Source organism: Sciurus carolinensis, chromosome 4, assembly GCF_902686445.1.
Source record: "Sciurus carolinensis chromosome 4, mSciCar1.2, whole genome shotgun sequence".
Taxonomy (NCBI): Eukaryota; Metazoa; Chordata; class Mammalia; order Rodentia; family Sciuridae; genus Sciurus; species Sciurus carolinensis.
This window is the reverse complement of record NC_062216.1, coordinates 8,437,635-8,451,218: the sequence shown is the minus strand read 5'-3', so window position 1 is coordinate 8,451,218 and position 13,584 is coordinate 8,437,635. Positions and strand designations below refer to the sequence as shown.

The following is a 13,584-nucleotide window of genomic DNA, read 5'->3' as shown; positions in this document are numbered from 1 at the left end:
TGGGACCCTCCTGGGGTCTCGGGCATCACTCCAGCCAGCGGCCCTGGGAGAGCCGTCTGCAGGAAGTTGCCTGGGAACCAGCCCGGAGCCTCGCGGTCCTGGTGGCAGTGGGCCTGTGGACATGACACTGAGTGCCCCCTGCCCCCAGGGTCCTGTCCTGGGGAGGATGTCAACTGCTCTGAGCAGCACGGCCTCCTCCCACGGCAGCCCACCACCCTCCCTCTACCTATGCACAGCCACCCAGCCTGAAGCATGGCCTGGACCCTGGGGGCAGGAGACTGGCCTGTAGCAGAGAATTTTCCCGATGGGAAGAGGAGAGCGGAGGCCGGAGTGGGGTCAGTCCAAGATGGCTCCAACTCCAGTCACCTGCCCTTCCTTCTCCAGCAGGACGAGAATCCTGGGCTGCCCTTGGGAACAGCCCCCATCCCTGCTGACCCTGAGCTCCAGTGGGGGCAGGAGCTCAGCCACACAACTGTCAGAGGAGGCGGAGGTGGGATTGGAGCCTGTGGGTGACAGGCCTTGCCCCTCCCTCTGTGCCAGCCTCCTCCAAAGCCCCATCTCCTGGATGTCCTTCTGAGGTGGCCAGACAGAGCACAGTAGGCAGGTGGGAGGAGGACGATCCACGGACTGACTGTGAACAAGGTGACCTGTTTCCCAAGCCCAACGGCAGTCACGGGCTGTGACAAACACGAAGAGTGGCAGTCCTGACATCCTTGGCAGGGAGAAGGCTTCTGCTCCCCGGGGACTTGGAAGGTGGGGCCCTGAGACAGGCAGGAGCCCTGGGCCTGGAGTCGGAGCGCGGCGACCGGACCTCTGGGTGTGCAGGGCCTGGCCATTTCCTGTGGGGAGGGAGGCGCAGCCTGGGCAGCTAATCTGGAGAAGTGATTTTCCTCCTCGGCCAGCCCTTCCCTGGGCAGGGCTCCCGCGGCAGGCGAAGGTGGGCCAGCCAGGGCTCCGTCGGGAGGGGCCGGCTTATCAGGCAGGAAACACTGGGCTCCGGCCACATCCTCCTGCTCCTGGTCACAGCAGCTCCCATGGGCAGGAAAACGCTCAGCAGCAGACGGCTCCTCGCCCTCCCGGCCCCTCCTGAACTGGCCCTGCGTTCTGCCCTCCCCCACTGCAGGGGCCTGCGCTGTGCTCTGCCCCCCTGCTGGGGGCCTGGGGCCCTGGGGGTCTTTCCTAATCCTGCTCCCTGGTTACTGCACCCCAGCAAGGTGGGACCAATGGGATGGCGAAAATACAACCAAGGGGCATTGGCTGCCAGGGTGTCAAAGTCGGCCCCTCAGGGTCAGCCCCCAGGTCTGCACCCCTGATGGGCCTGCGTCCATGGTGGGCCTGAGGTACCCCGGGGACTCAGGCTGCTTGGGAGTGTTGTTCCCAACCTTGGTCTCCTGAGCCAGCACCAGCCACATGAGCTGGACTCCAAGAGGCTCAAGAAGACACCTCTTGAGAAGTCTCCCAAGACACTCGGGTCCTGTCCCCCTCCCTCTGCACCTCCAAGCTCCTTCTTCCCACTCCCCTTCCCTGTGCCTGAGCCACCAGCCCTGCCCACAGCCATCGGCCAAGACCCCTGCAGCTGAGCTTGCAGAGGGCATCCCTGGGGGCATCAGCTGCGGCCCTGAGGGGACCTGCCCCCACTCCCAAGGTCTCCACCCACAACCATTCCCAGTTTTCATCTGCTCACTCTGAGCAGCAAAATCCCTTTGCCGCTTGGGACATCCATTTCCTTTTTGAACCAGCCTAAGGGTTGGCAGCGTGATAACAATGATCTCTTCAAGCTCAACCGGTCAGGGATTCTTTTTTCCTTTTTTTCACAGAGTTGGGAGGAGAATCACCTGGTTCCAAGCCACACACTCTGTTCAGTAAAAATGCAGCCCTCCTTCCCTGTGGGTGTGACTGATCACAGACTGGAACATTTGGTGGAAAAATGTTACAGTGTTGCTGACGGGTACCCTGATTTAGGCCCAGGCCATGTGTCTGCACTGAACACACATGGGCTTTGTTCTTGTCATTAGTCCTCAAAGGATACTGTTTAACAACTACTGACATAGCATTTACATTGTATTAGGTATTTGAAGTCATCTAGACATGATTTAAAATATATGGGAGGATGTCCGCAGGTTCTGTGCAGATCCTGGGCCATTTTATAGAAGGGACTTGGGCATCCAGGGATTTGGGTGGCCACAGAGGTCCTGGAACCAACCACGCCATGGTGCCAAGGGACAACTGTGCTCCATCTACATTAGGACCCTCCAGCTGGACTGAGGGAGGGATGATGGGGCGATCACCTCCCTCCTGCTCTTCCTGCTCATCTTGACGTGTCGAACACATTCCTCCACCTGCCAGGCACTGAGATGTGGGGTTGGTAGACAAAGGTCCAAAAGGAAAAGAAAGCCCTCTGACTTCCTGGGATTGGGATGGAGGAGGCTCAAGAGCCTCTGAGATTCTCCCGGGGGAGAGACACAGTCAGGAACAAGTGGATGCCTCGGCCACCTGCCCTTGGCACAGTCTTGTGCCTGGGATGTGCCAGCCTCATCACAGTTCTCATCATGGCACCTCTAAGACCCAATGGGCGGCCTCCCTGAGCCCCTGGAGGCTGCAAAGACTATTCATGCTCAAGAAGCAGCCCCTTCTAGAAGGAATGCTTTCCAGGCGGTAAGGTCCCCCACTCATCTCACAGCCCCTGGGACAGAAGGAGATGAGTGACCTATGGAAGGGTAGTTAGCAGGGCTGGGGAAAGCTTAAATCTGACCCAATAGTGTGAACCTCTAAGAAATTACTATACCCAAGGCCATTTTGGAATGTTCCAGAAGAGGCCACAGAGAACACACTCCCCCCGCTGGTGAAACCCTGCCATCTCCCTGGTGGAGCCCTCTCTTGCAATGATAAGACCTTTCCCTCCTCCTGTTCCCATATCCACGCAGCACCCAGGGTCTGGAGGAAACCACAGTCCCCATCCCAGTCTCCAACATGGTCCACCAAAGGGGAGGAGTGGAACACCACCCTTCAGGGATAGAGACCATTGGCCAAGATGGGGACACTTTGCTCTAAGTAGACATGGACTTAGACTGAAGCAGGAAAGATTTATATGAGGCAGAGGAAAGGAGTGTTTGATGATGGAGGACTAGTTTACAGATAGAAAAATCCCTTTTGGGGGGGAATTCTGAAATTGAACAAAACGCATCTGCCAAAAATGGTGAAGAGGCTGTCCTTCACAGAGGAAGAGAATGGACTAGAAAGGGACCCAATGGTCTCTTTTGATCCCAGCTCAGTGCCAAAGAAGGAAAGCAGCACAGACCCTCCAGAACCTCCTTTCCCACACAGGCAGCCCCACCCTGAGGGTCACTGAACAAGTGGTCCCAGAGTTTCCACACTAGTATAGCCGTCAGGCCTAAAAGAACTCGAAATTGCCTGAAGAACTCCAAAGTAGACAGGAGCTCTTCTTCACACACGCATGAAGCTTTGCAGGTTTTGAAGGACCCACGAGTCACTAACTGCCTCCTCAGGTGAGAAAGCAGGTGCAGAGATTTATCCAAGTACCCACCAAACTCCAGTGATAGGTAAGGCCCGTCCCCAAGTGCTGCCTCTTCCAGATGCTGTCCCCAAGACAGACAGCTCCTTTGGGCCTGGAGTAGCTGGAGAACCCACTGGGTGTCCTGCTGATTGACAGGGTGGTTCCTCCCCACACAGGGAGTTGATGTTAAAGCTCCAGGTAAGAGTCACAGGTGTCCTGCTGCGAGTGGCCCTCACGGGCCAGACACCCATGCAGGAGCATCCTTCTCTGTGGGATGGGGGAAAAGGATCACCCCCGATGGGACAGTGGAAGCCACAAAGAATAGGTGAGTCCTCGAGAAGAAGGCACTGAGGAGCTGAGGTGCCTGAGCCTGGTCCAACTTGTCAGTAGCACATGGCCTGTGGCAGCTCTAGTCCATCCCAGCAAGAGTGAGCGAGTCCACCCTGAGAGGGAATCAAGTCCTTTTGTGCCTTGACCATCAATTGAGAACCCTGGGAAGCCAAGTGCACCAGGAAGCAAAGGCTGTAAACATACTGGTGTGCTTGGAACCCAGCCAAGGATGCACACCAGGAAATGGCCACTGCACCATGATTTACAAATGCCAGAAAAGAAAACCAATCAGTTACCCAACAGCAAGAGGATGGGCAAGACAAATGAGCTACACCATTCACCGAAGTACCTCATGGTCATGGCAAAGTGTGAATGTAAAGAGACATCGCCGTGGTATACTTTCCTCCTAGGACGTGGAATGGCCCAAGTTGATGACCTGCTGCATAAATGTCCACACTCCAGCAGTAGCATGTGTGACTGTGAGCATGTGGATACGGGACAGGAGCCCAGCATTACAGAAATCAGTGTGTAATTTTTCTTTTTAAAAAAAAAAAAAATTCACACTTGTTTTTCAAGTAGAAAGAAAACAACTGAAGCAGAAAAAATAAAGTTTAATGACATCAATAAAATGTTAATTTACTATAAATGAATAAAAATACCTATCATAAAAGACACATGAAAATGTATATCTAGTCCAAAAAATTTGATCAGTAGACTGGGGGTGCAGCTCAGTGGAAGAGCCTGTGCTGAGTGTGCACAAGGCCCAGGGTCTGATCCCCAGTACCAAAATCAAACAGACAAAAAGTCAGGATGGCAGATATTATTACCAGTAATATCTCTAAGTTGTGAACAAAAGATTACTTATTCTTTGCTTTATTTTTCCTAAGTTTTATTCAAAGATTATGTTTACATTGCAAATTAAAATTCAGCTAAGTAGAAAGAGGTACAGAGATAGAGGATGGATGGGTGGATGAATGGATGGATGGATGGATGTGTGTGGGGTATGTATGAGTGGATGGATGGATGGATGGATGGATGGACAGACGAAGAAAGAAAAAGCGAAAGGGAGGGAAAGAGGGAAGGAAAGAAGATAGACTGGATGGATGCACGGATGAAAGACAGATGAAGGACGGATGGCTGATAGATACCATCTCCCCTCCTTCCCTTCCATCCAGTCTTTTGCACTGGGATAAACGGGGAGCACAGCCTTCAGCCACAGCAGACCCTGCCACAGAGTCTGAGAAGGATACTGACAAAGGCTAGGGTCTTGGTTTCCAAAGAGATGGGAGGAAAATTAGGGGCCCAGAAAGGTTCAGGTCTTTACCAGCAAGCTGAACCCAACACCCACGGGACCCTCGGGTGCTCATTCATTGGTTCCTCCACTTACTTGTGGAGCAGCTGCTCAGGTCCTCCTGGCTGGAAGGGTGCACACGCTGGATGGTCCCAATGCCAGACGATCACTGCAGTCACCAAGGTGCACCCAAGTCCTGTGGGAGCTCAGGGAGGAGAGTGGCCAGGTCCTCTGCCAGGCAGGGTTGGAGATGTCTGAGCCCCACTTGGGCAGTAGGTGGGGTGTCACCCCAGAATGGTAATGAGGTTCTCCAGGTCAGGAAATGGCATTGGTGCAGATGCTGAAGCATAGGAAAGAGGGGCATCTTCAGAGGCCAACAGGCTTCCTTGGGGTGAGATGCAGTGAGGGACTCTATGCCAAACTTCTAGAAAGAAAAGGGTTGGCCATAGGAAGTCACTCATATGGGGACTGAACCAGGGTTTATCAGCCTGAGCTTGTATAGGACTTAAAAGAAAGAACAAAAAAGTCCCCTTACTTTTGCAGAGTTTATAAAAACAGTGGTACAGCCTCTGCCCCTTGTGGGGAGTCCACCTCCGTACTGTGAGCTGCGGGGAACAAGCAGTTGCTGAAGGATCGGAAGGTAAGGACTGAAGAGGGGACATCTGCACTTCAGAAAAATAACATTGCTGTGCATCGCCATCAAATCTCATTAGCCAAAGCAAAACAGTGCTCTGGTCCCCAGAGATACACCCTTCTGAGGTACTCAGCAGAGGCAGCTGAAAGTCTCAGAGACCCCTGGCTTTCGGGCACAGTTGTCTCACTGCTGTCTGCCCACCTCCTGTCCTCTCGGGAGGCAGAGACAATGCCCACCCCATGGTGTGTCCTGGAATGAAATGCGTCATTTGGCAATGCCAAGCAAGCACTGCAGGCAGGCAATCAACTTACACACTGCCATCATCAGCCGGCGGCAGGGACAGACCTTCAGTTTCATGACAGTCTGTCCCTGAATTTCCTCTTGGTTCCTTCCCTGGGCTGAGATAGGTGGGGTCTGGAGGGCATATCATTCCATGCCATGGTGAAACGCTAAAATAAAGGCTGTTTGGTTCAAACGCTGCCAACTAACACGTCGGACAGATGCTGAAAACCTGGGGAGCAGAGGGAGCCTCACGCCAGCTCCCACCCTGGACCTCGGTGTCCCTGGCTATGCCATGCTGGTGGGTGGATGACGGGCCCCACCTGGGGCTGTGGATGAGAAATGCCCATAAAACCTCCTGTAAAGCTCTGTACACCTATAAAGTGCTATTAAAGTAATGACTATAGCTCATGATCAAAACTGAAGGATGAACAGAGGCCCATTGGGGCCCTCCCAAGACCCACTCCTTGGCCCAGGGGGCCTGGGAAAGCACGAGGCTACCCTTGACTCGAACAAGTTACAACTGCTTTGCCATGGAGAGAGGCCAGGCGGAGGTGACCTGCATGGTGCTGAGTAATCATCAGTGTTTCCAGGTACTTTTTGGCCAGAATCGTAACCCTAAACCTCACCAGGTGCCACATCTGTGAACAGCCTTCTCCTCAGAGCGCCACGAGCCATCAGAGCCCAGGAGTGTTGCCATGCGGCCTCCACAATCAACAGAGGACAGGACAAGGGGGTGCTTTTCAAGATTATTTCATAAAGAGGAAAATGGCGTGGGCGTCTCAAGTAAGCAAATAATCGGAGAAGACTCACTTTCTATCATCAGGTGGCCCATAAGAGTGAAAGGTCCTCGCAAGGAGAAAACTCTTCTTCCTGTGGGCTGTGAATTGGTATTTGCTGTCAATGTCACTGAGAGCACCATGGTTACCAGTGTGTGAATTAGAATTTCTCCCTTTGGTAGGATTCATGAAATAAAATAAACCACTCCGGCATGACACCAACCAAATAAAAGTTTGATGCAGAGAACTTTTTGACCAATGTTATGTAAGTAGCACTGGCTTAATATTCATGCCTCAATCTAAACCTTTTTCTTTTTGCAAAACTGTATTTCAAATGACAAAATGGTCACGGTACAAAAATGTTTATTTAAATTAAATATTTTCAGCAAACCAATATTCACAACTGTTGCAAGCATCTGTAGTTCTTACAAAAAATGGAACAGTTGAACTTAATGTCTGTGGTGCTATTTTACAGGATTATCAATACACATTCTCAACTGGGTTCCAGTCAATCATATCACCAATGATTTACTATTTATTACCAAATGGCATATACAGTCACAATATAAAGATTAATCTTATAAGTGATTTTACAATAAGATGTCTTGGAAGGAAGAAAAGCTGTCAGCAATAAAAAATATAAGGTGAAAGTAATAGAAGAATATACACACTTCATACAGGCAATACGCTGCTGTCAAAAGACGTGCACGTGTCTGTCAGCTGACTGTTGGGTATGTTCCTTCAAGGAGGTCAGGCAGGGTGGGGACGTTTGGGTGGGCCCGGCTCAGAAACATTTTCAGTCACAGTGAATTTCTGGTTTGGGAAGTGAACCTCAGGAAGGTGCCACAAGGAAGCTGCTCCAAGACAAGCTAAGGAAGTGCATGTCTGGAACGTGAGCAAACCAGTCCCTCACCGACAGAGGACTCGAGGACTCTCGCTTGGGCTTGTACTCAGGGGCTCTCTGAGTTAGGAACCAATTCAGGGGTACAGGAAGAAACAGGGCGAGAGAAAGAAATGCCAGGAAGGGGAGAGAGGGAGCCCAGAGAGTGGGAAGTGCACGCCCCGAGGGGAAGGTGACGCCATGGTTTGTTGCAACACTCTTTTAGGTCCCTGGCTCTCGGTCATTCAGAGCAGCCGGTGGGGACAAGCTGCCGTTGCTAAGAACATTGGAGTCAGGCTGTGCAGGTTTGTGTCTAAGGGTGTGCACAGGCGCCCCCTCACACTGTACCTGGTCTTGAAGTGTGTGTAATAAAAAAGAAGAATTTATCTAAAAAATAAAAAACAAGTTTGAATTGAGTCTCATTTTCAGTGATGCAGTTAACCATACTGGTTAATTTCCCAAATCAGGATGAGCGTCTTCCTCAAATTGGAAGGCCCGTTGGGAGTCCTAGGGTGACTGAGAAAGGGAGCACGGAAAGCAGAGAGCCTGTGTCCTTGGGCTGGGCACGCTCAACGCTCCCAGGCTGCACATGAACAGGCTCGTAGAGAAGCTTCCCTGCTTTCCTTCCATAAGCCTTGAGAAAATACTGAGAACACCGTGGAGCAGGGGACTTGTAATGAGGCCATCCTCACTTTCCAGGGGGCAGAAGAGAGCAAGAGAGGCAGGCTGCGTCTCGCTGCAGCAGAACTGAGACGGAGCCAGGCTCTTCTCACCCTCCTCTGGAGCACCTAGAGGCCCAGCGTGGCTGTGTCAAACACAGGAGAGGGTCGAGCGCTGCCTGGATTCCCACCGTTGGTTGTAATGATGGGGACAGGAAGAGAGGGCAGGGAAATCCTACTGAAAGGGAGTCTCGGCAACTGGAGGCCCGCGCTCCTGGAATGTAGCCAGTGAAGCTCATTTGAAGGAACAGAAGGGTCACTGAACCAGCAGAGCCTGTCCTGGCTTGGGAGAAAGCCGCCGGGGCCAGCAGTTCCGACCTCCTGGCAGCTGAGGGTCCAAGAGGAAAGCCAGTGGCACCATGTGGTCTCTGCTCCGCTTGGTGCACAGGAAGCACACAGGTGGCCAGGGCTGGGCCAGGCTCCTGCCTCTGTCTCTAGGACACGCTGTAGCTGTTGTAGTAAGTGGCAGTTGCATCAGCCAGGACAGAGATGAGGCTGGTCTCTGTGGGGCCTGATGGGGTCACCTGGGAGAGTGGGGCATGGCCACTGAGGGCCCCAGCCCCAGCAGCAGAGTCCAGGTGACCAGGAGTGTTCAAATACTGGTCGAACTCATTGCGATCCATGTCCCCCAGAAGTTCCACCTGGCTCAGCTGATCCAGAGCATCGAAGCCAGGGTGCTCGGGAGGAGGGGAGAGTTGGCCCAGGTGGGCCTGGAGGTTGGAGTGGAGAGGGTGGTAGGTGGCAGGAGAGTAGTAGGCAGGAGATTGGGGGCAGCCAGGGACAGTGGACATCATAGAGACCCCGGAAGACTGGCCGAGGGCCAGAGGCCCCAGGGGGTGGCTGCAGTGGAGGGGACTGGGGGCCACCTCGGGGGAGTAAGGGGGCCCTGGCAGGTGGGGCAGGCGGTGGGGGTGGGCGTGCTCCTCCTGGCAGGGGGAGGAGAAGAAGGTCTGCTCCGGCTCCAGCACGTCCAGGGGAGACATCTCCGGGGGCGTGGGCAGCCCATACGGATACGTGTCCACGCTGGCGGGGGCGCCGCCGCCAGCAGCCGGGCCCTCGTGGTAGCAGCCCCGGAGGCCGGGCAGGGCAGCGCCGGGGGAGTACTCACCCCTGCCCTCCTTCTCCCCCAGCGGCCCGCGGCTGCCGCTGCTCTTCTCTGGCAGGGCGTTCTGGTCCCGCGAGAGCGAGCTCAGGAGGAAGCCGGGGTCCACGCGCTTGCAGAGGCGCTTGGCCTGCTTCTTCCTGCGGGGCCGGTACTTGTAGTTGGGGTAGTCCTGCATGTGCTGCAGTCGCAGCCGCTCCGCCTCGTCCACGTAGGGCCTCTTCTGCGACAGCGTCAGTGCCTTCCACGACTTTCCTGCTCACACAAGCCAGAGAAGGCCACGCTCAGCATCTGCGCTGCTGGCGCTGCGGATGCACCTGCCCACACTCACGCCTCCTCATCGCACATGCACGCGACCTCCGTCGCTCACTTGGCCGCCTTCTTTCGGCCTCTCCGCCTCTCCCTAGCCCGATCCCACACGCATCCGCATCCGCGTCCGCCTGGTCGAGCCGAACTAAGCCCTCCTGCTTGGGTCCGCAAAGCCACTTCACGCGAGTGCTCACAAAGACCATAACCTCTCACACAACACCAAACCTGACGACTGGAAAGTGTGGGATCACAGGGACAGGGAAAGGCCCTCTGGACCATGTCACGGCAGGAAAAAAATCTAATGACCACTGTGACATGTATCGGGGCTCCTGTTACCCCTTGAGAGTCAATTCTAATCTTTTGTGCATTTTGATGAAAATTCCCAGTCTCTTAAAAAATGACTTATGGCATAAATTGCACAGCCCATATGTGAGGGAACCCAGGCTCAGCCAATGGTTTCACAGATGCAAGAAAAGTCCGGGTCTCACTAAGTTAACACATGGCTGTTCCTTACCTCTGAAGGTCAGTAGGACTCTGCTGTACGAAGACCTGAGTGTGGCCAGAATGCTACATCTGCATGCAACACCACCAACATGAAAGCTAGACTCCCAGCCAACCTTGACTCCCCTGAGTCTCTCCTGATGATAAAAATATTATGTGTACCCAACTCAAAACTGTGGTACCCAAACACTCGGCTCTACCCAACACAGAGTTCTCTCTTTAAGAAACATCCCCTTCCTGTAACCCACTCACGCTTAAAAGCTGCCTGAACTTGTTTTCTATCTGTTGTTCCTTGCCTGTTGTTTTGCAAATCACTTTGTGTCTCTTCTCCATTTCTCAATGTACACTGTACACCCCTCTGGCTCCAGCCTTTTCTGAGGGTCTCTTCTAGACCCCTTGGATCCATTTCTCTCAGGGCTGGTTCAGAATTCTACAACTTTAACATGTTCCCCCACAACTCTAATATATTCTGAAGTCTGAGACCCACTAGCTGAGAGGTCAAGGTTCTGACTAAGCCCTGTAAGGAAAGAGACCTTGTCTTTCACCTGGCATAGTCAGCACAGGGCCAAGTACAGGGTCATGTGAATGGTAATCACCAGTGCCCAGGCTGGCTGCTCCCTGGGCCAGGCCCTCAAAGATTTTAGGCTGAGGGTTCAAGATGGGCAATTATTAAAGATGTTCTACTCCTTGGGTGAAAGTTTATAACTGTTACAGGGAGTTGTTAATTACTATAATTAGCTGTCACTTAAAAAAGTGACCTGAAGAGTATTATGAAGTCTAGATTCAGATCTAGACATTGGTTTCCAGCCTGCAGCTAAGGCCACAAAGCTCTTGCAAGAGGTCCACGATCCATACACAATCCAGATCCCATGATCTGAATATAAAATGCAACTCTAGTTTCTAAATATACTTGAATGTTGTCATATTAATAAAATACAGGTTTGTTTTTAAATGCTACAACTATCTAATTGTCATAACACACTAAAAATACTAGTGCTACTAGATGACGTTTTTAAAAGTTTGGAAGGCCTAGATTGGAAAATGTTGGAACTCACGTTCAGGTCAGAAAAGGAAGGGCTGAGAAAGACCATGGTGTGGAAGGAGCTCATCCTGCTGCCCCTGGTTAACAACTGCACAAAGACCCTATTTTAAAAAGCAACACTGTGTGGCTTTCCCTCCCCCAGTTACACAGGCAGGAGGCTAAGCAGGAGTGAATTAGTGTCTTTCCTGCAAAATGAATTGTAACCTTTGGAAGCCTAGGTGCCAGTCCCAGACAGGGACCAGCTGGCAGGAGGACTTCACCTCTTGCGCCCCTTTGCTTGCCCCTTCTGGGGAGCAGGCGGTCTCAATCTGTAGGGCAGGTCTCCCCAGCCTTTTCTCTCCTCCCGTCTGCCTGCACCTGGTCACAACTAGGGGCTTTCTGTTGTACTTGGTCAATAGGACCCACAGGAGAAAAAAAAAATGCTTTCATTTATTTAAAAATATTTTAAAATATGAAGAAAATATAAAGTTTTAGGTCAAAGAAAAATTATTATATATAAGAATATTTCTCATTTATGCTAACAGTACAAAATATACATTTTACTATCTATACAGAGAAAAGTGCACAGGAAGGCACCCGCCCACCGACACAACACGGCACATCTAGCCTCAGTGCCAGGTGGTGGGCCAGGGGCTCCTGGAACCCAGCACTCCCCCAGCTGCAGGAGCACTGAGACCCATCTTGCTGGCCTGCAGCTTTGGCCAGCATAAAGCGGGGGTCAGTTCTCGCTCCACGGTTCCGCCAAAGGAAGGAGCCCTGCGTTCCTACGGAAAAAGGAAGGGCTACGTTCCAGGCGGGTGGGGTCGGGTGACCACTCATGTCCCTTCTCACAGGGCCTGGCCCCACTGCAAGCACAATGTGCTTTGAAAGATTTCCATTGGTTAAAACGAATAAAAACCAAGACGAAGGGCAAAGAGGTCAAGAGTAAGGTGGGGTTGGAAAGTGTTCATCTTTAGGCATAGAAGAGAAAATAAATCCCAACACGAACACAGTTCTGTCCCAATATCCTCACTTGGTCCCAATATCTTCATGTCCTATACTCATTCTGTGTTCCTCAGACCTGGACTCCAGGCCCCAGCCCCTGCCATGGCAGCAACGCAGCCAGAAACGGTGGGCTCCAGAACAGACCCTTACTAGCCGCCCTAAGCATCTGTTTCAAGTTACCTACACTCCTGCGACAGAAGTGTCACCAACCACGTCTATTTAGGTAGACCGTTTTTCCCTGCTGTTAGTTTAATAATTAAGTTAAAGCAAGGATTCGTCCCTGCTTAGCTTTATCCGTGACAATCTCCCTTTGATTGTCCCAATCCTACAGTGCAAGGAAAGATGGGTTTTCCCGCTTCGGTCTTCCCAGTAAATGCCGGTTCCACCCAACCTCGACGTTTCCGTTCTGGCAGTGTCTGTGCGCGCGGGTCCCTGTCGTTAGACTGCCCGGGCTGGGCCACTACCGTGTCGCTGCCGCCTATTGGGGCCCCGATCTCGACTCCAGTCCCAAGGATGGGCTTCCTCGGAAACCTGGGCTGGTCCCGCGGTTTCACTTTGGACCTCGCTGGCCAAGATGTCCAGGCTCCGATTCCCGGCACAAGGCACACCCGGGCTGCACAGACGCCCAACCTCGCCGGCACAGCTAGCGCCTGAGTTCCCACGCGTCGGTGGTACGCACGCTCCGCGCGCCCGCACCGGCCAGACTCAGGCCTGCCGTTGCCCGCGCCCCTGGCCCGCTGACCTCCGGGTGTGCCCAGCCCGCGTGGGGCCGCACGATCACTCACCCAGCATCTTGCTGAGCTCGGCGTTGTGCAGGTCCGGGTTCTGCACCGCCAGCCGCTTCCTTTCGTCCTTGGCCCACACCATGAAGGCGTTCATGGGCCGCCGGATACGGCTCTCCGAACCCTTGTCCCCCGGGGGGCGGGGGGCTGCCGGCGGCGACAGCCCATCAGACAGCTCAGCTTCCAGGGCGGGACACTCGAGCCCCTCGGGCCACGGGTAGGCTCCCAGCAGAGAGGCCATGGCCGCACGGGGGTTGCCTGACTTCTCCTTGCGGGACCGGCGCTGACCTGGCCCTCGCTCGGGCCGGGGCGTCCAACTTGGCCCGCTGCCTCCGCGCGGCCCCTTATTTATCAGCTTGGGCCGCCAGGTCCTCCAATGACTCTCCAAGGCGGCGCGGCCCCTCCCTCGGTCTTGGCGCGGCCCCCTCCCTGCGTCCC

General features: G+C 53.5%; 1 protein-coding gene across 1 annotated transcript; it reads right to left on the bottom strand.

Annotated features, from left to right (window-relative positions):
* Positions 1 to 7,173: 7,173 nt before the first annotated feature.
* On the bottom strand, positions 7,174 to 13,584 carry Sox7 (SRY-box transcription factor 7). Its single transcript, XM_047549571.1, has 2 exons — positions 13,150 to 13,584; positions 7,174 to 9,783 (listed from the first exon to the last, which is right to left on the bottom strand). Exons 1-2 carry the CDS (start codon positions 13,385 to 13,387, stop codon positions 8,861 to 8,863), a joined length of 1,161 nt encoding a protein of 386 aa, XP_047405527.1. The 5' UTR covers positions 13,388 to 13,584; the 3' UTR covers positions 7,174 to 8,860.